The sequence below is a fragment of the Tupaia chinensis genome, unplaced genomic scaffold (assembly GCF_000334495.1).
Source record: "Tupaia chinensis unplaced genomic scaffold, TupChi_1.0 Scaffold148801_1, whole genome shotgun sequence".
Taxonomy (NCBI): Eukaryota; Metazoa; Chordata; class Mammalia; order Scandentia; family Tupaiidae; genus Tupaia; species Tupaia belangeri.
In genome coordinates, this window is record NW_006208648.1 from 262,940 (window position 1) to 289,693 (window position 26,754).

The 26,754-nt window shown below is 46.6% G+C and overlaps 1 protein-coding gene across 3 annotated transcripts; it reads right to left on the reverse strand.

The window, feature by feature from the left end:
- On the reverse strand, positions 1-26,265 carry DDHD2 (DDHD domain containing 2). 3 transcript variants are annotated; one of them, XM_027769154.1, is made up of 17 exons: positions 26,038-26,265; positions 24,708-24,898; positions 22,829-22,918; positions 22,297-22,417; positions 19,563-19,652; positions 18,152-18,287; positions 11,881-12,089; positions 11,567-11,634; positions 8,951-9,055; positions 7,777-7,872; positions 6,659-6,778; positions 6,402-6,557; positions 5,559-5,661; positions 5,309-5,476; positions 4,521-4,683; positions 1,149-1,260; positions 1-546 (listed from the first exon to the last, which is right to left on the reverse strand). In XM_027769154.1, exons 1-17 carry the CDS (start codon positions 26,255-26,257, stop codon positions 376-378), a joined length of 2,319 nt encoding a protein of 772 aa, XP_027624955.1. In that variant the 5' UTR covers positions 26,258-26,265; the 3' UTR covers positions 1-375. The 3 variants fall into 3 exon arrangements, with proteins under 3 accessions (XP_027624955.1, XP_027624954.1, XP_014440551.1); XM_027769153.1 differs by having other exon boundaries at positions 8,933-9,055; XM_014585065.2 differs by lacking the exons at positions 1-546; positions 1,149-1,260; positions 4,521-4,683; ... (6 more) ...; positions 11,567-11,634; positions 11,881-12,089 and adding an exon at positions 12,117-12,209.
- Positions 26,266-26,754: the final 489 nt, after the last annotated feature.

The following is a 26,754-nucleotide window of genomic DNA, read 5'->3' on the forward strand; positions in this document are numbered from 1 at the left end:
CCGGCGCCCGGCGTCAAGTCTGTCGGCCGTGGGTGGACAGCCCTCGTCTGTGGCGATGCGCGCTCTTCTCCTTGGGGAGGAACCGCGGGAAAGCGGCGCTGGCTCAGAAACCCTCGCAGCCTCCCCAGCACCCACAGAGGCTCAGTGCCCCGGGAGGGGCAACCCAGCGTCTCTTCTAAATAATCCAGACCTGCTTCCAAACTGGAACCTTCTCTAAAGAGAAGACATTTCCTAGAAAAACTTCCACCCAACCCGAAACAGATCAAACCCCCAATCAGTTTTATACCTTCTCGGGTCCCGAGCAGCCCCGAGCAGCACCAGCGCTATGACCAGAGTGGGGACGCAGACCGCCCCACGGTGGAGAAGCACGGAGTGTCACATGGAGCAGCGGTGAGAGGAGGAGGGTCTGCCCTCGGCTTTTCCACTCACGTCCAAAGACCCCGGTGAGAGGAAGTGGCAGGCAGCATGCAGGAAATGAGGTGGCCGCGGAGAGGGGACTGTGGCCGCGAACAGGTGGGTGTTCCGGGAGGGCCCCTCTGTGTCTGTCTGGTGAGAGAGCAGAAGGGGTCACCCCAGGCTGTTTGTAATTAAAATGATAACTTGTCGGGACCCGCAGATGGCATAACGGTTACGTCACTGGACTCCCACATAGTCAACTGTGGTTCGAGTCCTAGACCTGGCAGCTTACAACTCATGCCAGGCGTATGTGTGTGCATGCCCAAGATCCCAAGAGGAGAATGCAGAAGGGGTTGCAGTGTGGCCATCCCCCTTGGGGGGTGATTTCTCACTTTGTTTCTCTGTCTCTGTCTCTCCTGTGAGTGCACTGCCTTATAGCAAAAAAAAAAAAAAGAATCTCTCAAGAAAAAAAAAAATATATATATATAACTTGCCATGGTAACTCTCAGTCAAACAGAACTTATTATGACCCTGAGTTGATACTAAAAAATGACAGGGGCACCAGTAGAACAGGACTCATCCTCAGGTGGACAACTATGCTCCACGGATTGTAACTGGAGTCCCTCTAAGGACAACGCCTAGATCTTGGTGACAGCAACAGGACAGTGTGTTCGCAGAGTGCCTGAGGCCCCTCGCCTCCAAACACATCCGTCCGTAAGAACTGCGCTGTACACATGGCCCATGAGACTTACAGGCAGCAGCCACAGGTAGGCCGTCACTGTAAAGGGTAAAGGCTGGTCCAGGAAGACGCCCTGGGTCTGGTAGATCTCTTTGAGGACCAGCAATACTGTATCTTCAGATTCCCTGGAAAGAGCAAAATGTAGTTTGAGAAAAGGAACATTTTTGCTAGGCTAGGCACCTCATACATGTAGTGTCTCATTTTATCCACACAACCACCTTGCAAATTCATTTTTCCCTGCTGCAAAAAATGAGATTCAGAGTTGATAAGCCTGTGGTGATGTGGAAGGTGACCGAAGGCCTCTAGCTTATGTTTGGCAGTGCAGAACAGCTAGGAGGGAGTGACTAAGAACTCTTCCCACAGAGCTCGTTCACGAGACAACACTGAAGAGCCATCATTGGTCCACTTGATTTGTAAAATGTTATTCACTTTTTTTAAAACGTAATACCATCTGGGACCAGCAGTTGGCATAATGGCTGTGTCCCATGGCATAATGGCTGGACTCCCATGTAGTCAACCACAGTTCGAGTCCCAGACCCAGTGACTTAAACTCACACCACGTGCATGTACGTACGTGCCCAAGATCTCAAGAGAAGAATGGAGAAGGGATTGCAGCATGGCCATCCCCCCTGGGGGGGTGATTTCTCGCTTTCTGTCTTTCTGTCTTTGTCTTTCTGGAGAAAGCATGTGCCCTATAGCAAAACCCTCTCCAAAAAAGAAAGAAAGAAAAGGTAATACCATCACATGGTCCAAAATTCAGAAAACATATACAAGTAACAGTGAGGTCGGGGGACCAGTGGATTGTGTGGTGGTTGAGGCGCTGCACTCCCACATGGTTGGCCGTAGCTCAAGTCCTGGACCTGGTGGCTTGCTTTCTCACTTTCCATTTCTGTCTCTCTGGTCAAAGTAAAAAACAATAATAAATGGGACCAGCAGATGGTGTAATGGTTACATCACTAGACTTCCACACAGTCGACCAGGTTCAAGTCCCAGACCCAGAGGCTTAAAACTCACACCGGGCAAGTGTGCACACAGGCCTGAGATCCTGAGAGAATAAGAATGGTTTGCAGTGTGGCCATCCCCCAAAGGTTGAGTTCTCGCTTTCTGTCTGTCTCCCCAGCGAGCACACACATCCTATAGCAAAAATATCTCTAAAAAATAATTAAAAACAGTAATGTATAAACTATATCATTTTTAAAATAATTATTTAACTTTATTTATTTATTTTAATTTGACCGGAGAGGGACAGAGTGAGGGAGAGAAAGAGAGAGGGAAAGTAAGAAAGCAAGACACCAGGCCCAGGATTCAAACCACTGTCAGCCCTGTGGGAGTCCAGCACCCTTAACCACCACACCACCTACTAGCCCCAATAAATAAATCTTAAAATAATAATAATAATAATAATGAAGTCTGTCTCCAGCCTCTGACAGCCAGTCTGGACGATTTCTCATGTATCTCCCAGGTACAGCAGTTACTCACATCCACAATTCATACTGAGATTTGACTAGCAAAGACAACATTCATGAAGGGTTACCTTAAGGGTACAAGGCTCAAACATTCCTCTAGGTCTGTGGTTCAGCATTTTTTTTGAGGTGTATGTTCCTTTGAGGATTCCTTTTTTGAGGAATATATTCCTTTGAAATCTATGGATTTCTTCCCAGAAAGACCACATACATATAGAGCCAAAATTATAAATAGGATTTCATTGTATTCATAGAGTCTCTGAAGACTCCATACATAGAATCCAGTTGAAGAAACTCTGAAACAGGTCAGCAGGTGGCACAGTGGTTAAAGTACTGGACTCTCACATGGCAGACCGTGATTCAAGTCCCAGACCCAGTGACTTAAAAACCATGCCAGGGGGCTAGCAGGTGGCGTGGTGGTTAAAGGCGCTGGACTTCCAGATGGCCGACCATGGTTCAAGTCCTGAATCTGGTGGCTTGCTTTCTCACTTTCCCTCTCTCTCTGTGTCTGATCAAACTGGAAAGTAACAATAATAATAAAGTTAAATAAAATAATTATTTAAAAGAAAAAAAAAAACTGTGCCAGGCCAGGTGCGTATGTGTGTGTGTCCAAAATCCCAGGAAGAGAACAGAGGATCTGGATCCCACGTGGCCATCTGTGGTCTGGCTCTCAGCCCTGGTAGTTTAAAAAACACACCAGGGTGGACGTGTGCTCCAAACCCTGACGGCGTGCAGGAAGTGGGGGGAGGGACTGCCCCACACTCATGCCCAGCTAGGGGTTATCTCTCTGGCAAGCACACGTGCCCTCTGCAACTACAGATCCTTTAAATAAACAGACAAGAATTAAATGGTACATAAGCAGATTGTGTGGTGTCTGAGGCCAGAGGGAGGCCCAGGTGGGACTCCTGACCCAACCTAAGGCTAGGCACGGTGACACGCACTCGGAGTCCCAGCCACCTCGGGAGGCTGAGGCAGGGAGGGCCACGACATAACAAGTCTGTTAAATACTCCTCTCCCCACTCCTTCCCTCCCACTGGCTGTGTGCTCGCATGCTCTCCCTCTCTCTCTGATTTTAAAAAAAAAAAAAGGAAGTTCAGAAATAGTTCCAACTATGTACAGGAAGTTTAAAACAATAAAGTTAGAATCTCAAATATGTTAATAGTACTGAGACAATTAGACAACCTTCTGGGAAAAAAGATGACCTACCTCTATCCACACCTTATGTTAAGAAAGTTATTAAGCAAATCATAGATTTACATATCTTTTTCTTTCTTTTTTTTTTCCTTTGGAGAGATTTTTGCTATAGGGCATGTGCACTCGCCAGAAAAAGAGACAGAAAGCGAGAAATCACCCCCCAGGGGGGATGGTCACGCCGCAATCCCCTCTCCTCCATTCTCCTCTTGGGACCTTGGGCACGCACGCACACGTACACAACATGAGTTTAAGTCACTGGGTCCAGGACTCGAACCGCAGTCAACTACACGGGAGTCCAGTGACATAGCCATTACGCCAACTTCTGGTCCAGCAAATCACAGATTTACACATCTAATGTAAAATATTATAATAAACTGTGGTAAGGTTTTCTTTTTTGAAAATAAGAAAGATCTAAGTATGACATAAATTCCAGAAACCAAAGGCAAACATCAACAAATTTGGGCATGCACACACACCTGAGGTCTTTCTCAAGCTGCTGGATCCGGGACTTGAACTGCACAGTTGGCCACATGGGATCCAGTCACCTTAACCACCATGCCACCGGCTGACCCCACCATGTCTTTAAATGACATTTATTGTGCCAGTTTTTAATCATCTAAATGAGAAATCATCCTAATCCCATATGTAGACTGGCCTATCCTTTCTCTACCTCTATCAAATACCAGTGAAAACAAACACCTAATAAAATTGAACAAAACGGCACCTACCAGTAGCACAGGTGGCTTTGTAAAGCAAATAGATACTCGTTGAAGCTCTCGATGGGCTTCTCCTGCAGCACGTGGTCAATGCGCCGGCCCCCGTTAAGCATCCCCACGTGGATGGGTGCCACTTCCTCCTTATCGGCCACGGAGGTCTCTTCTGTGCTAACCTCTGGACGTGGAAGTGGGAGGCCCACAGTTAGTGTCTAAGAGCTTGCACCCTCCAGGCCTGTCCTGTTACTTCCGGAGAGATTCCAGGTCTACCTTAGGGTGCGCTGTTCTCTTCCGAGCTCCACGCCTTCCTCCTCTCCGTTCCCTGATGTTCCTCGAGCCACCCCCACTCTGGCCAGCCCCTCATGCCTTTCACTCAGCCGAGCCCGTGACCTGAGCCTACGATAGCCAAGCCTCGTGCCTTGGGCTTGTGAACCAACCGCGAGCCGGAACAAAGCTCGTAAACGCTACAGTTTAGTTTTCAACTAAAGCAGAAGAATGTAACATTGACTGTGAAATTAAGTGGAGAGTATCCTGGTCCCCAGTCAGGAAATAAAAACGGGTCCACAGACACGCAGACCATCCCTGGGCAGACCCGCTGTTCCCACGAGGAGAGCGTGGTCCGGCCTGGCTCCTGGATGCTCGGCCAGCCTCTCTCAACGTCGCTCCTCACACATAACGGGAAGCCAGGATGAAGGAAGCTCGGAAGGCCCTCCAGAGGAGGGAGGATGGAGACGAAGAGCTGCAGACTACGGGGTCCCTCTCCCCCCTGCCCTCACGCCAGGACGGAGTTCGGTGTCACTCACCACTGGGCTTCTCTGGACTCGGCTCAGGTTCTGCTTCTGCTTCTGCAGCTTCTGACGCTTGTAAGGCAGGGTATGGAGACCTGGTGAAAGACTTCCAAGCCATCCGCAGCGAGCCTAGCAAGTTGTTCTTAAGGTCCATACTCATCCTGGTCAACCCCTCTCTCAGTTCTGAAACACGCGGACAGGGACGTTACGTGGTGACAAGGCATTTAGGGCCTGAGGGACCATGCGGTCCTGCTCTCAGACTCACCTAAGTGCATCCGCTTCCTGCCTTTATGATGTGGGATCAGCATTGGTTCGAATTCCATTCCTGGTACCACCATAGGTTCAATCCTGTAGGCCACAGGGTCAAACTACACAGGAAAAATAAGGGCTGTCTCCCTCTGCTCAAGAAAGTTGACCTAAGGAACGACGGGTCTTGGGCAAGAGTCATTGTGAGCTCACTCTTGCGAGGCGGCAGTGCGCAGCTGCAGCATGCAGTGACGCGAGGCTCCGAGATGCAGAGCCACGGGGGAGGGTCCCGATCTGCACCTGCGGTCTCCCCGCACCTGCGGTCTCCCCACGCATGCCGCACGTGAGCGTGTATGCCGCCATCCCGGCTGGCTCAGACGGGGTATGAGTCAGGGTGTGACGGCCCTAGTGGGGGTGCCTGCCTCTCTGTCCATCTCTCTCATGGAAGACACATTTTTATATGTAGCCGTTCTACCCTATCACCTCCAGACCAAACTCTCATAAGTTACCTCGTTCCTGGAGAAGAGTACAGAGAAAAGGCAAATCGACACGACAGAATCACAGAGGGGCAGGGCTGCGAGGCCGGCACACACGGGCAGCCCAGGATGGTGTCGGGACCTCCCGAGCACACCAGGCACTGGTGACTGTGACCCGGGGCTGGCAGAGGCCAGGGCAGACCACGGCGTGAAGACCCTGTTGGGGAGGCTTGTCTCTTTCTCTTTCTGTCTCACTTGCTCATGGAGGAAAGCAAGCAGATAATACGGGTAATAAAGAGAGGAAGGGAGGAAGGAGGGGCGGAGAAGAAAACCATGCGCTCGGCACACGTAGGCCCCAACGTCCGACTAGAACCACAGTAGCTTACGGGATGGTAAATATTGAAGAAACCTTTGCATGTTGGAAATTTGTAGTTGGGATCGATCCTTTTTAGTCCTCGGACAGTAAGGAACATTCCGATAGGAGACCCAAAGGCGAAGAATATCTCTGGCTTGTACATGAGCCGGGGGTACCTTACAGACACCTGGAAGGAGGAGTAAAAGCATCTCACTGGCGACAAAGCGACACCTGTCCCCGCACACCGATGGCAGGCAGTCCGTGACCGAGGGGAACCGGTGCTGTTACCTGCCCGATGCCCACATCGGGGTACTCGTCACACCCAGAACCGTCGGTACCGCTGCAGAGCTCGGGCCCCCGGGGGATGCTGGGCCCTGAAGCCGGCCGTGGGCTTGGTCTGCTGACACCCTGAAGAACCAAAGGCGGTTACGTGGGGCGTGTACACGGTGCACATTACACAACGCCTACCGATCTGAAAGGGTGCCTGGAAAAGCTCTGGAATAGTAAGCTGGTATTTTTTGGAAGAATCCCACAGGAGATAAGACAAAGCTGATGAAAACGAGAGTCGCCTTCAATTATGAACTGCACGCGAACGCTCTGGAAGGATGGACGCTGCACTCGGCCCCCTGGGCAGCAGCGGGAGCTCGGAGTGGTCATGGAGACAGGAACAGCCCTGAGGGAAGGGATGCGGCAGGGGAGGCAAGCAGGATGCCATGTGGGGACAGACGTGCCACGATGACTCGCCACACGCCGCTGTGGCCCCCAGCATTATGCACCGCATGGCCTCGGCGGGTAGCAGGTGGGTCCACCCAGGTTTGTGTACTTCACTCTATGACATACGTCAAGTGATGCAGGACTGCACAGGTGCTGGCCAAGAGCTACGTCTAAAAAAAACAAACTAGGGGCCTGCAGGTGGCATCGTGGTTAAGGTGCTGGGCTCCCGCATGGCTGACTGTGGTTCAAGTCCTGGACCTGGCAGCTTGCTTTCTCACTTGCCCTCTCTCTCTCTCTCTCTCTCTCTCTCACCCTGTCCCTCTCTGGTCAAATTGAAATAAATAAATTAGAATAAAATAAATTTAAAAATTTTTTTAAACACTTGTGTATTTAATTTTATTTATTCATTCATTTATTTTATTTTGAACAGAAAGAAACAGAGAGAGAGAGAGGGAAAGTGAGAAAGCAAGCCACCGGGTTGGGACTCGAACTATGGTCGGCACCTTAACCAAAACGCCACCTTTGGTCCTGAATAAAATAATTCTCTAAAAAAAAAAAATAAAAAAGTAAAAAGAGAGGCAAAGGCCAATTACCAAAGTGCTCCGTCTCCCAGACAGCACACCCCACAGAGCACAGCTCCACCACGGACCTAACAGACCCGCCCAGTCCAACACAGCGTAGGAGGCACCTACCAGGGGCTCTTCTCTGGTCCTAAAAGAATCCAGTATCTTCTTCCTTGGTCCTAAGGGAATCCCCATTGCCTGAAGATCACTGTCTGTACATAAGGCCTAGGGACAGGAAACCAAGTAATTATTTCTGGGCAAAACATCAGCTCAGCGTCTTTCCTGAGAGCCGTCTTCCTCTGCCTCACACTGTGCTGGCTCCCCACCCCCCCCAGCATCAGTAACTTCAAGAACAAAAGACTATTTGATTCCTCGACAGCCTAAAGAACAGAGAGTACCAATACCAGAGTGTCAGTGTGACAGCACAGATAGCACCGTGCTGTTTGGGAAAGAAAGCAAGCAAGCAGTCAGGTATCTAGTAACTTCATGGCAGGGAACTGCCCCAGATTTCCACGTGCACCAGGTGCCCCGCACCTCGGAGGGTGCCCTCCTCCTCACGGACACGGGGTGAGCATGCCCCGGCACACAGAGCCTAGAACCGGCTAGCAGTCGGGGTCTCAGCGAGCACCACGCATCGTATCAGGCCTCCTTCGCTCCCGAACACTAGGTCAGCGCACCGGATTAAAGCACATCCTAACACCGTGTGCCTTTTCCTCTTGGCGCTGATGGGAACTAGCAATTCACATGTCTGTTATTTCACATGTGTCTTCCCCGCAGCCTATAAACACAAGGGCTCAGGAGCCAAACCCGCCTTCCTTGCCAGTCCTGAGCGCGTGGTCTCGTATGCCCAAGCAGCGAGCACTTACTAAATGCCTTAGATGATGGGGTGTATCACAGACCAGAAAAAAGCACAGCAAAAGTGGGAAGAGCAGAGACGGACAAGCAAAGAACAGCAGGGGAGCTCCCGTGAGAGGGCAAGACACAGCAGTGGGACACGCTGTGGCCACCGGGGCTGTCCTTGCCCTCTGTCCTCTCTGGGCCACGTGGTCTAGACTTTGCCCACTGCTCTGGGAGTGTCCGTGTGGTACACCTGAACTTTGAATTCCCACAAAGCAAAGGCCACTCTATGTGGTTAAAGACAAATGAAAATGCTGAAAAGCACTACTAATGGTATTTATGACTACCAAGCTTCTAAAGGACAGGACAGACTCTTAGTGAACGTGATGAAGATAAGAATAACAACACTAAACATGGTTTGACATCGGTTTTAAAAGATCGTTGTTACCAGAGCTTCCTTATCTACCCTCTCCTTCTCGAAGATCGGAAGGTACTCAGAGAGTTGGAGTTTCTTCAGATCCTCCTCCAGTGTCGGTGTATCTCCTTGACCCATAACAGTAGTTAGCGAGCCCTAAAAATTAAATGGTAAAGCTCATGTCCTGAAAATCCAGTCAGTCTCCTCAGTAACACTACTTTGTGATAAAGAAATGTATTATACACTTGGCCCTCTATATCCATGGGTTCCGCAATCTGCAGATTCAACTGACCACGGACAGAAAACACGGAGAAAGCTTTCAGTAGGGCTAGCCCCGTGGCCGGCCGACTAAGGAAGCCAGCACCCACACGGCTGACGGAGCGGCTCAGGTCCCAGACCCGACGGTTCCACAACCACACAGGCATGTGTGTGTGTGTGTGCGCGCAGAAAACCCTGACATGGAAGAACAGAGGAGGGACTGTGGCATGACCACACGCTGGGGTACGCATACCCTGCTCCCTCTAGGGAGCACACATGCTTTCTGGCAAATTTTAAAACTAAAAAATGTATCAGTTTTCCTTAAGTACAGTATAAGAACTCTATATATAACACTTATGTCAGACTGGATATCACTAAGTAATCTAGAGATACCTTAAACGTATACGGGAGCAGGTTAGGGGCCAATAGACGGTGTGGTCTTTAAGGCGCTGGACCCTCACATGACCGACCACGGTTTGAGTCCTGGACCTGGTACCTTGAAGATCCCACCAGGCACAAGTGCATGCATGCTTGCCAAAAACCCCAAGAAGACAGTCATGGAGGAAAAGCGTATGGAGCACGGCTACCCCTGCTGGAGGGCAGCTTCTCATTTTCCTCTCCCCCATCTGTCTGTCCTCTCTGGAGAATGCACACATAGGAACAAAAAGGTGTATGGGAGCATACGTCTTTGCATATGTAGTTATATCTGCATTAACTGCTCCATTCTATAAGAGACTTGACCACCCATGACTCTGGGTATCTGTGGAAGGCCCTGGAACCAGTCTCCTGGGGAATACTGGGGGACCACTGTGTAAGATTTCGGCAGCAATGAATCTGAACTTCCAAACACTTGTACCTTATGCAAAATATAGGTGATTGATCTCTTAAGTTTTTGCAGTTTCAGTTAAAAATATATTTTAGGGGACCAGCAATTGGCATAATGGCTATGTCGCTGGACTCCCATGTAGTCAAACACGGCTCGAGTCCCAGACCCAGTGACTTAAACTCATGCAGGGTATGTGTGTGTGTGTGCCCAAGATCCGGAAAGAATAGAGGAGAAGAGATTGCGGCATGGCCATCCCCCCGGGGAGTGATTTGTCACTTTCTGTCTTTCTGTCTCTCTTTGTCTTTCTGGTGAGCGCATGCACCCTATAGCAAAAACCTCTCAAAAAAAATTTAAAATTTAAAAAATATGTGTTTTTAAATGAATGAGTGAAGAAATGATTATCAAAGCATTCTTGACCACTAACTAACATTTACTCAGTTCTTATTAGAGAAAAACTGCTTTAAAAATACATGTCAGGACAGCAGGTAGCTGGAGGCTAGAGCACTGGCCCCTTTATGGCTGACTCACGATGCAAGTCCTGGACTGGCAGCTTAAAAACCCCTCCAGGTGCATGTGCGTGCATGTCCAAAATCCCCAGAGGAGAATGAAGGAGAAGGGCTGCAGCGTGGCCACCCCCAGGGGGTGATTTGTCACCTTCTCTCTCTCTGTCTCTGTCTCTCTCCAGTAAGTGCACACACCCTATGGCAAAAGCCTAAAAACGAAAATAATAATAATAATAAAACAGGGACCATCAGGTGGCATTGTGGTTAAGGCATTGGACACTCTCACATGGCCAACCACAGTTCGAGTCCTGGATCTGGTGGCTTGCTTTCTCGCTTCCCGCTCCCCTCTCTCTCTGGCCAAATTAAAGTATATGAATGAATAAATAAAATTACATAAATAATTCTTTTAAAAAATAATAATAATTTAGCAGTCTAAGACAAAGCCCCACACTGGAAAAACTGATGGTCTAATGGGAGAAATAGACACTAACATAAAAGGAGAAAAAAGTCCAAGACAGTGTGTGCTGAGCAGCACATCAGGATGGCTGCTGGCACGTGCTCCCAGGGCTGTTTTACTACCAGAGATGTTTAAACCAGTCTCCTCACTGCTTTCCAACAGCTTCTATAAATCCTATCAATTCGTACCCAATTCCTTCCTCATTTTTAAAAATAGGTATTTATTTTGTTATTATTATTTTTTAATGTTGATGAGAGAAGTAGAGAGAGAGAAAGTGAGAGAACAAGCTGCCATGTCCGAGACTGGAACCGTGGTTAGCCATGTGGAAGTCCAGCGCCTTAACCACTATGTCACCTGCTGGCCCCCCTCATTTTCTGACATGCAAACTACATTTAGCTCAGTGATTCTATAATTCTATTAATCAGTAGAAAGGAAAATAAGACACTCTTTTTGACTGTAACAATTATTACATTACTATCTTGCTTCTATTGTCCAATAATAGACCGTTAAAATACAGGTAAACGTATTCTCATGAGACTAAATTCGGCTTACAGCAGAAAACTCCAGAACTACACGTCCTCATTTGGAATGCTGTAAGAGCACCTAGCTGAAGATGGGATTACCTGTTCACTGTCGATATTCCCCAGAGGGTCCTTCTGATTTGTTAGGATGTCAAACAGTATAAGCGAACCTGTAAGTACAATGGAAGAGAGAAGACAGTTTCTCGGTGGCACTAAACAGCTGGCTGTCCCGCCAAGTCGCAGGCAGTCACACCTGTACGGTCTACACGGCAGGAAGTCTTTCCTCCCAGTTCGCCACCTCCCTCCCACCCCTCCAAACTGCAATCCAGACCTCTGAATCTGATACTGACAAAAGACACCCTGGTTAAAAAACCGGTGTCCTTAAAATGTCACAGTTAGCTAAATGTCACTGTTACCTAAACTATGACCAGCAATGGATACACCCCCTTTAAAATCAGGGTTCCTCTGCAGAAAAAGTGTGTAAATCCGGTTCATTTCGGAGGCCACTGTGTCCACGATGGTCTGGCAGTAGGTGGGGCTGTTGTAGAAGAAGACGTCCAGGATCGTGTCATTGGTGAAGTGCCTGAGGCGGTTAATGCTGGGCAGGGTGATGCGCTGCAGGTCGCTGAAGCAAGAAGGACGTTTTAGGTGGAGCCTCCTCCTCGGACCACGGCCGCCTCTATGTCACGTGGAGCTGAGCCTTCAAGCTTCGCTCGAAAACATTTAATGATGCAACAGGCGGCTGCTAACTTATCATAAAAATAGGACTAAGAAACACACTCAGTGGAGCCAAGGGAAATCGTCAGCAAAACACGAGTGTTAAGAAACCCTACGGGGCCAGAAGGTGGTTAAGGCACTGGACTCTCACATGGCCATACTGACCAACCACAGTTCGAGTCCCAGATCAGATGGCTTGAAACTCATGCGGAGAGCATGTACGTGCATTCCCAAAATCCAAAGAGGAGAATGGAGAAGAGATTGCAGTGTGTCCATCCCTTCTAGGGGGTGATTTCTCACTTTCCCTCTCTGTCTCTGGCCAGTGTATATGCGCTATGACAAAAATCTAAAAAGAAAAAAGAAAAAGAAAAAAAAAAGAAACCTACGAGACAGGGCCACCAGGTACCAGGAAGGTTAAGGCAGCTGGATCCTACATGGCAAACTATGCGGTTCGAATCCCAAACCCAGTGGCTTAAAAACACAACCAGGTATATGTGCATAGATGTCCGAATTCCAAGACAAGAATGGAGGACAAAGGACTGCAGTATGGCCATCCCCCCGGGGATAATTTCTCACTTTCCCTCTCTCTCTCTCCAGTGAGCACATGCCCTGTAACAAACTAAAAATAATTTTTTTTTTTTTTGGAGAGGTTTATCGCTATAGGGCGCGTGCGCTCACCAGACAGACAGAGAGACAGAGAGACAGAAAGCAAGAAATCACTCCCCAGGGGGGATGGCCACGCCGCAATCCCTTCTCCCCCATTCTCCTCTCGGGATCTTGGGCACACACGCACACGCGCCCGGCCTGAGTTTTAAGCCACGGGTCCGGGACGCAAACCGTGGTCGACTACGTGGGAGTCCAGCGACACAGTCATTACGCTAACTGCTGGTCCCAAATAATTTTTTGTTTTTAATAAATAAAAATAAACCCTACAAAACAAACCTAGTTTCTTCAATGTATAAACAGGGATCAGCAGGTGGCGTGGTGGTTAAGGCGCTGGACACTCCCACAGGGCTGACAACGGTTTGAGTCCCGGGCCCAGTGGCCTGCTTTCTCACTTTCTCTCTCTCTCCTCTCTCTCTCTCTCTGTGTGTCTCTCTGATTAAAATAAAAGAATGAATAAATAAAATTAAATAATTATTTATATATATATAAATTGAAAAAGAAAAAGATGAAAAGAAAGTAGTGGGACCAGCAGGTGGCATGGTGGTGAAGATGCTGGACACTCCCACATGGCCAACCACGGTTCAAGTCCCAGGCCTGGTGGCTTGATTTCCTACTTTCCCTCTCTCTCTGTCTCTGTCTCTAGTTAAATTAAAATAAATGAATGAATAAATAAAATTAAATACATAATTCTTTAAAAAAAAAGAAAGAAAGTAGTAAGCACGAGACTGAGAGAGATGCAAAACGCAGATGGAAAACTGCAATCCATGCTTTACTGGGGTCAGTTTAGAACAGGTGTCTTCAGAAAATTCGTGGAAATGAGCATTATGAACAAACTAAGCATGAGTATGAAATATTTTTTGCACCAAAATAAACTCTGCCATTTTAGTTTTTTTCCCTTTTTTTTTTTTTTAAAGTGTTTGCTATGTATGTTTTCCAGACAAAGAGAAGGAAAGTGAGAAATCAGCCCTCAGCGGGGATGGCCACACCGCAATCCCTTCTCCATTCTCCTTCAGGATTCTGAGTGCACAAGCACCAGCGTGATGTTCTAGCCTCCAGGTCTGGGGCTCAAACCCTGAAGGTGGCCATTTGAGATCCAGCACCTTAACTTCCATGCCACTTGCTGGCCTCTAAGCTGTTCTTTAATTCCATTTTCCACAGGCTATCTGAAGTATCCTCATGTGTGTTTATTTGTATTTATGTATGTATAAATATATAAATAAAAATTGCAGTATTTATTAGACAACTAGAAATTTACACTTGGTCTCAGCCAGAAGACAGAAAAGATGACATCTGGAAATTTAAACACTGACCAAATGTTTGATACTGAGAATTTTGGGGCTGGCTTTATTGTACAGCAGTCAGGTACTACGCAGAGGAAGCTGGGTTCCACGTGACCACCCAGGGTGTAAACCCCGGCCCCATCAGCCTGAAAGACACACTGGATCTGCACACGCCCTGGGTCCTGGCAGGGCAGAGACCTCGAGGGAAAGGACTGCAACGCGACCAGGCTCTGTTGAAGGGCATTTTGTCTCTCTCAGTCACACTTTCTGGCAGGAAAAAAATTCTTACACTTCAATAACGGCATTAAATATTTGTTCAAAGTTCTCTAAGGGACCAGCAGGTGGCATAATAGTTATGACACTGGACTCCCACGTAGTCGACTGTAGTTCGAGTCCCAGGCCCAGCAGCTTAAAATTCACTCCAGGTGTATGTATGTGTGTGCCCAAAATCCCCAGAGGAGAACGGAGGAGAAGGGACTGCAGCATGACCCCCTTCTCCCCAGGAGGGTGTGATTTCTCACTTTCTGTCTCACTCTCTCTTTCTGTCATTCCAGTAAGTGCATGCACCCTATAGCAAAAATCTCTTTTAAAAAAAAATTAAAAACATGATAAAAGTTTTTCTAAAAAATATACAAACTAGGGAGGCTGGCAGGTGGCATGGTGGTTAAGGCATTGGACTCCCACATGGCAGACATGGTTTGAGTCCCAGACCTGGAGGCTTGCTTTCTCACTCACTCTCTGGTCAAATTTAAAAAATAATAATAAATAAAATTAAATAAAATAATTTAATATATGTGTGTGTGTGTGTATGTATACAAACTAAAACATTCACAGAGGAAATGATAGGATGTTTAGGATTTGGTTCAAAATTAATAAAATGGCAGGAGAGAGAGGCGGCCGGTGCATGGCTGGCTCTGCTCCATGGAAACACGGAGCAGGCAGAACCGGCCACAGCCGAGGCCCACTGGAGCTCACTGATCAGTGCACAAAGAATCACTGTCCATGCTGTTTCGTGCAAAATTCTTCACACTAAGTTCTTGTTAAAGGAAAGACAAAACTGGGCCAGCCCATGACACGGTGGACAAGGCAGCTGATCCCTCATGACTGACCACATGGAGTGAAAAACAGACCCAGCCCACGTGGACAGCATGCCCAGAATCCCTGTGGGAGAGTGCACCGGGAGAGAGGGGCCTGGGGATGCCCACTGCCCACAGGGAGTGCTTTCCCTTCCACTCCGTCATTCTCTCTCCGGCAAGTGTGTATGCCCTCGGCAAAATTTTAAACAATTTTAAAAAGACACAGCAGACAGACTCTGGCAGGCCCTGGCGAGCTGAGTTGCAGTGGTGGAGACTACACGGCCAGCCACAGGTTCAGATCCAATCGGGTCGACCTGAGATGTGCCAGGCTTGTGGCGTGACCAGACCCTAGGGCTGCTTCTCTCTCTCAGCCCTCGGGGAGGGTGCTCTTATCCCTCCCCACACACATTCTCTGTCATAAATAAAAAAAATAAAAAATAAATAAAAATAAAAACTTCAAAAAGCCAAAAAAAAAAAAAAAAAGAATTTTTTTCAGAATTCTCAGCATTAAGGTTTTTCTTTTATCACAAGTCAAATTAAAAAGTGATTAGATCCATGTCTCAATGTTAAGAATTTCTAAAAGCAGAAAAAGGAGAAAAGAACGCGGGATGCCAGAGAAGTCTCGTAACCAGCGAAAGACTCAGACCTGCCAGGCGTCATGCCGACAGTCTAAATCTACTTCCAGCTAGGGCATTCCCGAAACTCCCAGAAAGATTCCTTCCCTTCCACATTCATTCAATAGCGCCTGCATTTAAAGGGAGCCAGTAGGTGGCATGGAGATTACAGAAGCTGGATCCCACGTGACCAGCTGTGCAGCTCAACTCCCAGACCCGGCAGGCTGAAAACTGGCTGGACATGTGTACGTCCATGTCCAGAACTCCCGTGAGGAAAACGGAGAAGGGACTGCAGCCTGGCCACCCCTCTGGGGTGACTTCCTGCTTTCTCTCCCTCTCTGTCTCTTTCTTGTGAGCCCATAAGCCCTACAGCAAAATTAAAAAAAAAAAAAAAAAAAGATTGCGTGCCCTTAGGAACCTCTCGGCGTCAGCCCAAGTGTTAAAGAATGTGGACTCCATCAAAGCAACGCACGCTGGCGCAGCAGGCACACGGATGCTCTCAAACCGTACAGTACTGCGAACCAAGAGACCGCAGTCTGAAGCAGGTTCCGAACCCGCGTGACACGCTGCTGACTGCTCGCTTCACCTTCCAGAGAAGCAGCACCTCGCTCTCCTCTGCACCCGCATCAGGACTAGGTTTCTCCTCCCTGCCGGGCCCGCAGCTGGATGCCCGCAGTGCAAGGCAGCCTTCGTCACGACAGAAAGCTCACACAAACCACAGGGCTCCTACCTTTAGAAAGCCATCACTCAAACATGCCAACGATTAAGGGCCAGACAGTGCACTGCGGGAGAGCAGGGGGACCCACCTGGGAAGGCCCCCAGGTTTGCATCCTAGGGCCTCCTGTACTTGCTGGGCGTGTGCGTGTGCCCATAATCCAAGCTGCCATGGGTGGCAGGAAGGACCCATTGAGGGTGCCCTTCTCTGTCTGTCTCTCTTTCATTCTCTCATGGGAGAAATACACAAACTTGAAAAAAAAAAGTTGTATCAATTATACTTCAAGTTATAAATGCTAATAATTTAATATTTGTGAATTTCCTCCCTTTTTTTTCCCTAAATTTGGACACATATTTAAATATGATCACAAAAGAAATACTTTTTGGGGCCAGTAGGTGGTGGGGTGGTTAAGGGCATTGGACTCCCATATGGCAGACCGTGGTTCTAGTCCTAGACCTGGCAGCTTGCTTTCTCACTTTCCCTTTCTCACTCTATCCATCTCTGGTCAAATTAAAATAAATAAATGAATAAAGTTAAATAAAATAAAATAATTCTTAAAAAAAAAAGAGAGAAATATTTTGTACATCTTGGGATATGGCTGCCTTTTGACATCTGAAGACAGAAATACCCAAACACAGGGCTGGCAGGTGTCATGGTGGTTAAGGGGGTAGGACTCCCACATGGCCAACTGAGGTTCAAGTCCCGGAGCTGGTGGCTTGCTTTTTCACTTTCCCTCTCTCTCTTTCTCTCACTCTGTCCCTCTCTGGCCAAATTAAAATAAATAAATAAATAAAGTTAAATTAAAAATAAAATAAAAACTTAGGACCAGCAGATGGTGTAATAGCTAAGTCGTTGGACTCCCATGTAGTCGACTGCGGTTCGAGTTCTGGACCTGGTGGCTTAAACTCATGCTGGGCGCATGTGCATGCATGCGTGTCCAAGATCTGAAAGGAGAATGGAGGAGAAAGGATTTAGGCGTGGCCACCGCCCCCAAGGGGTAATTTCTTGCTTTCTGTCTCTCTGTCTTTCTCTGTCTCTCTGGTGAGCACATGCGCCCTACAGCTAAAACCTCCAAAAAAAAAAAAAAAAAAAAACTTTCAAAATAAAAGGAAAAAATGCCTGAACACTGTGGAGAGAAAACAGTGCATGGCTTTAATGCTCAGTATGGAGCTATAACAGTGAACACTCGTGAGCCAGGGAACACAGGGCTCTTTACTCCCAAACAGGACTGGTTTAACTGCACGGTTCATCAGCGTCTAATAATGTGCAATACTTTCTCTTAAGCTTATCATTTACGTGAGAGTGAGAGACAGAGAGAGAGAGAGAAATAAGCGCCCTCAACAAGGTCTCCCACTGCAGTCTGCCCTCCCCTCGCCCCAGCCCAGCAGGTCACCGGCAAGCACTCAGCTGACCCACACGGGTCAGCCAGGGGACTGGGCCTGCCCTCTCTCACCGGGGTCCAGCATCTCTGAGCAGGGAATCACCACTGCACCATCGCGCCGGCCCCAAACTTTAAATACACAACTGGCTACAGCAGAAGAGCAGGTCTCTAAACACACTGATGCTCAGAAGACACATCGGGGTCCCAGTTAACACCAAAGGTGTAAGGCGCGACTCACACATCCACGCCGCTGGAATGCAGAGGGCTGTGCCAGTTGACTGGAAGGAATTCCACTCTCCCAATCTGCTGATGCTCCTGGGCTTTCTTAAAATGCGTCTGTAGTAAGTTTAAGGAAACACTGCGGAAATCATTCACTGGAAAAGAAAATTAACTTATGCATCAACAGTGAAGCCGTGGGTCTGAGGAATCAGGACACGACACATTACGTATTAGAGTCCAACCACAGCTGCTTAGAGCACACATGCACCTGAGTCAGAATAGTGACACGGTATTCGAGAAAAATGATCGGTGCATATAGATCTAAGTCAGTATCAATTAAGCATGTTAATTAAATCACCAGTATAACTTAATTAAAATTATCACTACATATTGGAAATGTTCCTTTACTATAGAATGCTTGCTTTGATCACACAAAAACATGTCATCAAAAGGAAAAGAAAAGCTCACTTTAAAACTTCTATGTTGGGGCCAGCAGTCAAGGCTGGCAGTAAAGGCTCTGGACTCTCACATGGCTGACAGCTGTTTGAGTCCCAGACCTGGTGGCTTCACAATCATGGGGGTGCATGCATGTATGCCCAGAATCCTAGGAGGAGAATGAAGGAGAAGGGATTGTGGCATGGCCAGTCCCTCTGAGGGGTGATTTCTCACTGTCCCTCTCATCTCTCCCTCTGTGTCTCTAGCAAGTAAATGTGCCCCGTTGCAAAAATCTGACATAGAAGACAATTCTATGCCATAGCATTGTTTCAATGAGAACAAAATCACATCAGTACAGTCAGTAGGTCAGGTGCCTCTTCCAACTCTCTGGTTCTTATAAACAAACACCACCCAGTACTTAGAATTTCAAAGGAAAAAGATACTGCTGTTTGAAACTCCTATCACATTGAGTTTAACCTTTTGGAAAACAATTCTAGTTTATGCTTAGAACCATTAGCCAGAATAAGAATTGGGACAGAAAGACTTTGCATACGATCACATTTTAGAGGACATTACATTTCAAAATTAAGTTATAATGACTTACATCTTTCAATCAGAATATCGAGGTTTAGCAGTCTGCATTATAAAAATGACTGAAGTGTCCGTTATTCACTTAAACTCTATCACCTTTCTAGCCCCATTTAAATTTGGAATGGTTAGAAATAGCACCATCACATTATAGAACAATTTTATAGGGATTAGAGGCTTAGTCACTGAAGAATTATTAGTTAAGCGCATACGCTGTTAGCCTCAGGAATTTATTAGCACCTTAGGTCTAAGCTGGGAAGCTTTGCTACCTTGGCCCCTGTCTTTAGCTCCGCAAATCTTATTATACAGCTCAGACAACAGCCCAAAGATGATGCTTTATCGCAGCTCACAGGAGGGCTGGCTAATATTGTCCTTAAATGGTCGTCTTCCATGATCTGCAAACCTACCACACTGTACGATGCTTCGAAAGCGGAGGTCACATGCTGGCCCGATCCCATGGACCACAAACACCAAATGATCTATTTGTAGAGGTTCCCCTAAAATGAAATTGAAAAGAAAAATTATTCTATATAATTAGTCATTAAAACAATATGTAAGTAAAATCAAACATTCACAATAGTGTATAAGTTACAAATATGAGCAAGTTGGGACCAACAGATGGTGTAATGGTTACATCATTGGACTCCCATGGAGACGACTACGGTTCACATCCTGGACCCAGCAGCTTAAAAGTCACGCCTGGCACGTGTGTGTGCATGTCCAGAATCCCGAGAGGAGAATGGAGAAGGCATTGCGGTGTGGTCATCCCCCCTGGGGAGTGATTTCTCGCTTTCTGTCTCTCTGTCTCTCTAGCAAGTACACATGCCCTATAGCAAAAATCTCTCTAAAATAATTAATTAAATAAGAACAAATTAAAATATAAAAGATAATTTAAAGGGCACAATATAGTCCAAATATTTAACTACTTAGTAAAACTACATTGATTTTACCTGGTATCTAATTTATCTTGAAATAAGTCTGGAAAAGTTTTTCAGGTTTTTAATTTTTTATTCTGAAATAAATACAAACTTACAGAAAATTAGAAGGCATAGTACAGAAACTCCCATGTACTTTATCCGCGAACTCAGCGTTTAAGTTACCACATTTGCTTTTCTCTGCATAAATTAATTTTCCTGGAATATCTGGGAGCAGGCTGTGTGCACCATCAGGAGGCATATACCGTAACTCTTTAACACTTGAATATTTTAATGTGTATTTCCTACACACATTCTCTCTTTTATTTTAAAGAAGTATTTTATTTAACTTTATTTATTTTAACTTGACAGAGAGAGAGAGAGGAAGAGAAAGTGAGAAAGCCAGCTGCCAGGTCTGGGACTTAAACCATGGTCGGCCATGTGGGAGTCCAGCACCCTTAACCACCACGCCACCTGCCAGCCCCCCTAAGAATATTCTTTTATATAACCATAGTAGTTACCAAATCCAGGTAACTTAACATTGATAGAATATTTTCCTCTAATATTCCATTTTTATCAATTTCCCCAATAATATATTTTTTTAAAGCCTGAAGTTTTACCTTTTTGAAATTTATTTAACTTACTATTTTTTTAATTTGACCAGAGAGAGGGAAAAATGAAAGGAAGCCACCAGATCCAGGACTCGAACCAGAGTTAGCCATGTGCAAGTCCAGTGCCTTAACCACCGCACCACCTGCCAGCCCCAAAGTTTTGCTTTTTTCTTTGTTTTTTTTTTTTTATTTTTTAAATTTATATTCATTTATTTTTAATTTGATGAGAGAAAGAGAAGGTGAGAAAGCAAGCCACCAGGTTCGGGACTCGAACTGTGGTTGGCCATGTGAGAGTGTCCAGTGCCTTAACCACCATGCCACCCGCTGGTCCCCTGTTGTTTTCTTTTAAGACAAGACCTCACCACGTGGCTATTCTCTTGCCTCAGACTCCTCCTAGCTGGGTGCTTACTACCATGCCTGGCCAAGCCTGAAATTCCATACTCATCTTCTTAGTTGCAGTGACTCTAAGACCAAGTCTGAGAGACAAGTGGCCTCCCCCGGAAGACACGCAATCTGGCTGATATGTTATAAAATCGACCGGAAGTGACCTGTGCTGCATGGGTCACTTACGGACAAGCACCAGGAAGATGAACGAGCAGTTCCCCTTGGAGGATAGAAGTTACCAGGCATCTCTAGTCACACAGATGGAGCCACATGTCTTAGAATCAGGCTGAAACCAATTCATCTGTAATTAGTGACTTCTTGATTCTGCCAAATTCATCCCTCCCCATATGTACTTGGCTCTCAAAGAGGTTTCTACATCCATTACGAGTCTGGGGCATGGGGGGCAGGTGGCATGGTGATGAGGGTGCTGGACCCCCACAGGGCCAGCTTACTTCCTCACTGCCCCCCCCCTCTGTCTTTCTCTGGTCAAATTAAAAAATAATAATGAAACTGAATAAATAATTCTTAAAAAAAAAAAAGATTCTGAATAGATGAAGTGATGCTAACTAACCTTAACTTAGACTAAGCCTGAGTGATTAAAGATCATTTTTAAGACCTAAGGTAATACAAATCCATAGGAAAAGGTCACAGTAAAAGGGAGAAACAGATAAGCATACAGGACATCATGAGAAAAGTACACGTTAACATTACCACACTGAATGTCGACAGAGATGTTTTCAACCCCTCTCTTCACTGTCCGTGGCCGACCCTGCTCCGTGGCTGTGGCGCCCCATTCATCAGACCCTGGGACTGGCTGGTAATGCACCATGAGCTTAAACAGAAAAAGTCAGAGGGGAAAGAGGCTTTCTTCATTACAGTCCTCTCTCCACAATCCATTTGGAAAGGCAGGCACGTGTCTTTCAACGCAGTCAAATCTCAACCAGAATTGGTATGCAACTTCTGCAGCTTGAACTGAGAGCCGTGAGAATACCTTCGGCTAACAGACTTTGCCGCAACAAATAATAATGAAACTGAATAAATAATTCTTAAAAAAAAAAAAGATTCTGAATAGATGAAGTGATGCTAACTAACCTTAACTTAGACTAAGCCTGAGTGATTAAAGATCATTTTTAAGACCTAAGGTAATACAAATCCATAGGAAAAGGTCACAGTAAAAGGGAGAAACAGATAAGCATACAGGACATCATGAGAAAAGTACACGTTAACATTACCACACTGAATGTCGACAGAGATGTTTTCAACCCCTCTCTTCACTGTCCGTGGCCGACCCTGCTCCGTGGCTGTGGCGCCCCATTCATCAGACCCTGGGACTGGCTGGTAATGCACCATGAGCTTAAACAGAAAAAGTCAGAGGGGAAAGAGGCTTTCTTCATTACAGTCCTCTCTCCACAATCCATTTGGAAAGGCAGGCACGTGTCTTTCAACGCAGTCAAATCTCAACCAGAATTGGTATGCAACTTCTGCAGCTTGAACTGAGAGCCGTGAGAATACCTTCGGCTAACAGACTTTGCCGCAACACCCCAACCTGGAACGTGGGTTCACATAACGCATCATATTTTTCCTCAGCACGCTATTTTGTGTAAGCTAAGTGGGATAAATCGTGGTAAGGGCTCCAAGCTTTCAATGTGATGACTCTAAATCAAGATAAAGACTGTGAAGGGTAATCCCAAGTAGAGTCGGTAGGAAAAAGAAACCAAGTGAGTTCCCCTCGCCGTGCTGTGAACGCTAACCCCCTCGCTTTACCTTTGGGTTGTGCAATACAATAATTTCTCTGTTGGGAGACTCCAGTTTCTTCTTCCATTCATCCAGAGTGACAGCAAGCATGTAAGCTTCCTTAAAAGAAAACACATTTCACTAGTTATCTAATAGCTTTCCTAACAAAACTGAACTTATTCGAAAGAATATTCCTAGATGTATAAGAAGCTATAATAGTAAATACTAAAATTAACTTTTTGAGCTAACAAGACCACCTAACATATCAACTTTACCTTAAAATCATTTTTAAATTGTAACAGATAATATGGCAAGGAACAAAGAAAAAATTCTGATTCCATCATCTGGACTAGATCATTGCTATTCATATTTTTATGTATTTCTGTCAAAAATACTAATGTTCTCGGGGCCGGCAGGTGGCGTGGTGGATAAGGGCGCAGGACTCCCATGTGGCCGACCATGGTTCAAGTCTCGGAGCTGGTGGCTTGCTTTCTCACGTTCTCTCTCTCTCTCTCTCTCTGTCTCTCTGGTCAAATTAAAGAATAAAATGAATGAATAAATAAAATTAAATAAATAATTCTTAAAAAAAAAAGAAATACTAATGTTCTTGCCCAATTTAAGAAAATTTTGTTTTCATAGCAAGAAAATATGAATAAAAAAGATCAATCCTGTAGCCATATCAATAGTTTAAATATTAACAATGATTACCATTAGGGGAAAACACCAAATTTAAAGGCATAATTAATACAGTTTCCATAGTAGTTTTTTTTTAAGAGAGATTTTTGTTCCCCAGAGACACAGAGAGAAACAGAGACAAAGCAAGCAATCACTTGCTGGGGGATGGCCACGCTGCAGTCCTCCTCTCAGGATTTTGAGCAAGCATGCACACATGTCCAGAGTGAGGTTTAGACCACTGAGTCTGAGACTCGAACCACAGTCAACTATGTGGGAGTCCAACGATGTAACCGTTAAGCCATCTGCTGGTCCCTCCACAGTACTTGTATTTTATATTGCCAGAGGGTATCTGTGCTTACCAGAGAGAGAAGTCAAGCACCCGCAGTAGGCCATGGTCACACCACACCTGTCTCCTCCATTTGTCTATCCTGCTGGGATTTGGGGCACACATCATAAGTACCCGGTGTGTTTTTCAAGCTGCTAGGCCAGGATTTCACAGGAGGCCACGTGAAATCTGGTTACCTTAACTACTAGGTTACCAGGCCACTCCTCCACAGTATTTTCAAATCTGAAAATAAACTATTTTATCCTGAAACCAACTTGTGAAAAGAAACCATATAAACTGCTACTTAGGGCCGGATTATAGCACAGCAGTAATGCACTGCTCAAGCAAAGCTGCATCCCAGGTTCGAATCCCCGACTGCAGGCAGGGTACACACACAAGTGCCCACCTAGCAGGAGGGCCAGAGGAAGAGGACCGTGTGTGACAGGCATTGCGGGGGCTGCTACGCTCTCTCTCACATCCACACACACAACCTCTCTCATAGATTTTAAATAAACAAATAAATAAAATGTGACGTAGACAGAGTCAAACTCATTCTGGAAATTTCACAAAATAAGTCACAAGAGGAAAAAAAAGATTAAATAAAAGGGGAAAAATGACGGAAACGGGGACCAGCAGATGGCATCACGGTTACACCCCTGGACTCCCACGTAGCAGACGGCGATCTGAGCTCCGGACCCAGTGGCTCAAAACTCACGCCAGGTGCATGTATGTGTGTGTGTGCCCAAAATCCCAAAGGAGAATGGAGGAGAAGGGATTGCGGTGTGACCATCCCCCCGGGGAGTGAGTTCTCATTTCTAGTCTCTCTGTCTCTGTCTTTAGTGAGTGCATGCCCCCTACAGCAAAAAAAAAAGAAGGGAATGACCGAGTAAAGACAGGTCACAGGGATACCTCTAAAACCTGGCTGAAGCTCTCCGAGTAGGGGATGTACTTATTGTCCTTGTCCCCCTTGTAAAACCAAGTGCATCGCCGCACTTCGGACACCAGCTCGTCCCAGTACACGGCGTAGCGCATCCGCTCCCCCAGGTGGACGTCGTACCGGCCCCCATCGGTGGGGACCACTCTCCCGTTACAGTCTTCTCCTACCGGGCATGGTTAAAGGAGAAAAGAAGTACATATTTCAAAATAAATCTCCCAAAGCACAGTTCTGAGTTACACTCTAAATAATGTTATAAAACATATATTGGGACCAGCAGTTAGCATAATGGCTATGTCGCTGGACTCCCATGTAGTTGACTGCGGTTTGAGTCCTGGACCCAGTGGCTTAAACTCCCGCTGGGCGCGTGTGCATGCGTGCCCAAGATCCTGAGAGGAGAATGGAGGAGAAGGGATTGTGGCGTGGCCATCCCCTCTGGGGGGTGATTTCTCACTTTCTGTCTCTCTCTGTCTTCTGGCAAGTGCACGCACCCTATAGCAAAAAGTCTCTCCAAAAAGAAAAAACAATAACTCAAGAGTTCGTTTTTCTGCAGTGTGACACCCCACCCTGCACACACTCTTCATAAAAACAGAGACCAGCAGATGGCCTAATGGTTACATCAGTGGACTCCTACATAGTCGACCGAGGTGCAAGTCCCAGAACTGGTGGCTTAAAACTCACGCCAGGTGCATGTGCACACTTGCCCAAAATCTTGAGAGATCACGGGAGAAGGACTGTGGTATGCCCATCCCCTGAGGGATGACTTCTTGCTTCCTGTGTCTCTGTCTCTCAGGCATGTGTACACGCCCTATAGCAAAAATCTCTCAACAAATTAATTAATTAATTAATTAAAAATAACAAAAACAGAAATGTAAGTTAGATATAAAAAATACTATTTGGTAACTAAGCAGAATTACAATAGATGCTTTTTTTCAACACACAGACCAAAATCTTGAATATTACAGATTGGGGGCATAACGGGGCTGGCAGGTGGCATGGTAGTTAAGGCAGTAGACTCCCACATGGCTATCCGCAGTTCGAGTCCCAGAAATGACCGTTTGCTCTCTCACTTTCCCTCTCTATCTGGTCAAATTAAAAAGTAATAACAATAAATAAAATTATATAAAAATAATTCTTTAAAAAAACAAATTGGCTGAATAGTAATAGGGAACTGAGATAAAAAAATGTAAAAAACTGACTAACGGGAAAAATCTAAGACTGACTCTTACTAGCGCTCACTGTAAAGATGATTCTAAAGCACAGAGAGAGGTCTTCATTGTATTACAAACCACCGCTTTCACCCACCAGAGCCATATGCCTCTTCCAGCAGCCGTGAATCCTGGGCGTTGAAAGGGATCCACGTCTCCCTGGAGTCGATTATCTTACAGTAAAACCAGTGTGGCGAGACCGGCTCGTATAAACTGCTAGCATCCATGTCTAGAAGCTCGAAGGAACTGCTAGAGTTTGGTGATGGGGACGGGTCCGACTGAGAGGGCGGCTCCTGCTGGGATTCTACCGAGGACATTTCGTTCTCTGAAAGGCAAAACGAACAAAAGCTGTCAGGAAAACGATGCTCCTGTTAGCAGGTAACTGTCCACACACTCAACTGTAGCCATCTCTGGACAAGTAAAAGGTGCGGTGGCTCTGACTCTGAGTAAGAGTAACACACACCAACAGCGGGCCTCTGCGGGAGCGGAGCTGGGGCAGAGAGCCGAGACCCACCATTTAGCCCCGGGGCTCTCCAAGGCCCTCAGAAACGCGGGGCTTACCCAGACAGCAAGTGCTGGAGCAAAGATCGAGGCCCCGGCGGTCACCCCTCCATCGCAACCACACGCTGCTTCCCCGTTTCCAATCTAACCCTGGGGCCAAAGGCACGCACTGTCTACCAGTCGGCTGGCCCTGCCCTGATAACGCCGGGTTCAAGGCCGAGGGCCGCTGTCACGCACGCTCACGACTGTCAGCGCCTTGAACTAAGGAACTAAGACGGTCCCGGGAGGACCGCTCGCTTTTTATTGATGCTTG

What these genes read in the sequence shown, in the direction of transcription:
- DDHD2 (XM_027769153.1), bottom strand. Translation starts at nt 26,257, where the DNA reads ATGTCCTCGGTAGAATCCCAGCAGGAGCCGCCCTCTCAGTCGGACCCG. An exon ending in GGAATATCGACAGTGAACAG is followed by an intron (nt 9,056 to 11,566) that starts GTAATCCCATCT and finishes TTTAATTTTTAG; the next exon opens with GGCTCGCTAACTACTGTTAT. An exon ending in CAAAGCCACCTGTGCTACTG is followed by an intron (nt 1,261 to 4,520) that starts GTAGGTGCCGTT and finishes TGCTCTTTCCAG; the next exon opens with GGAATCTGAAGATACAGTAT.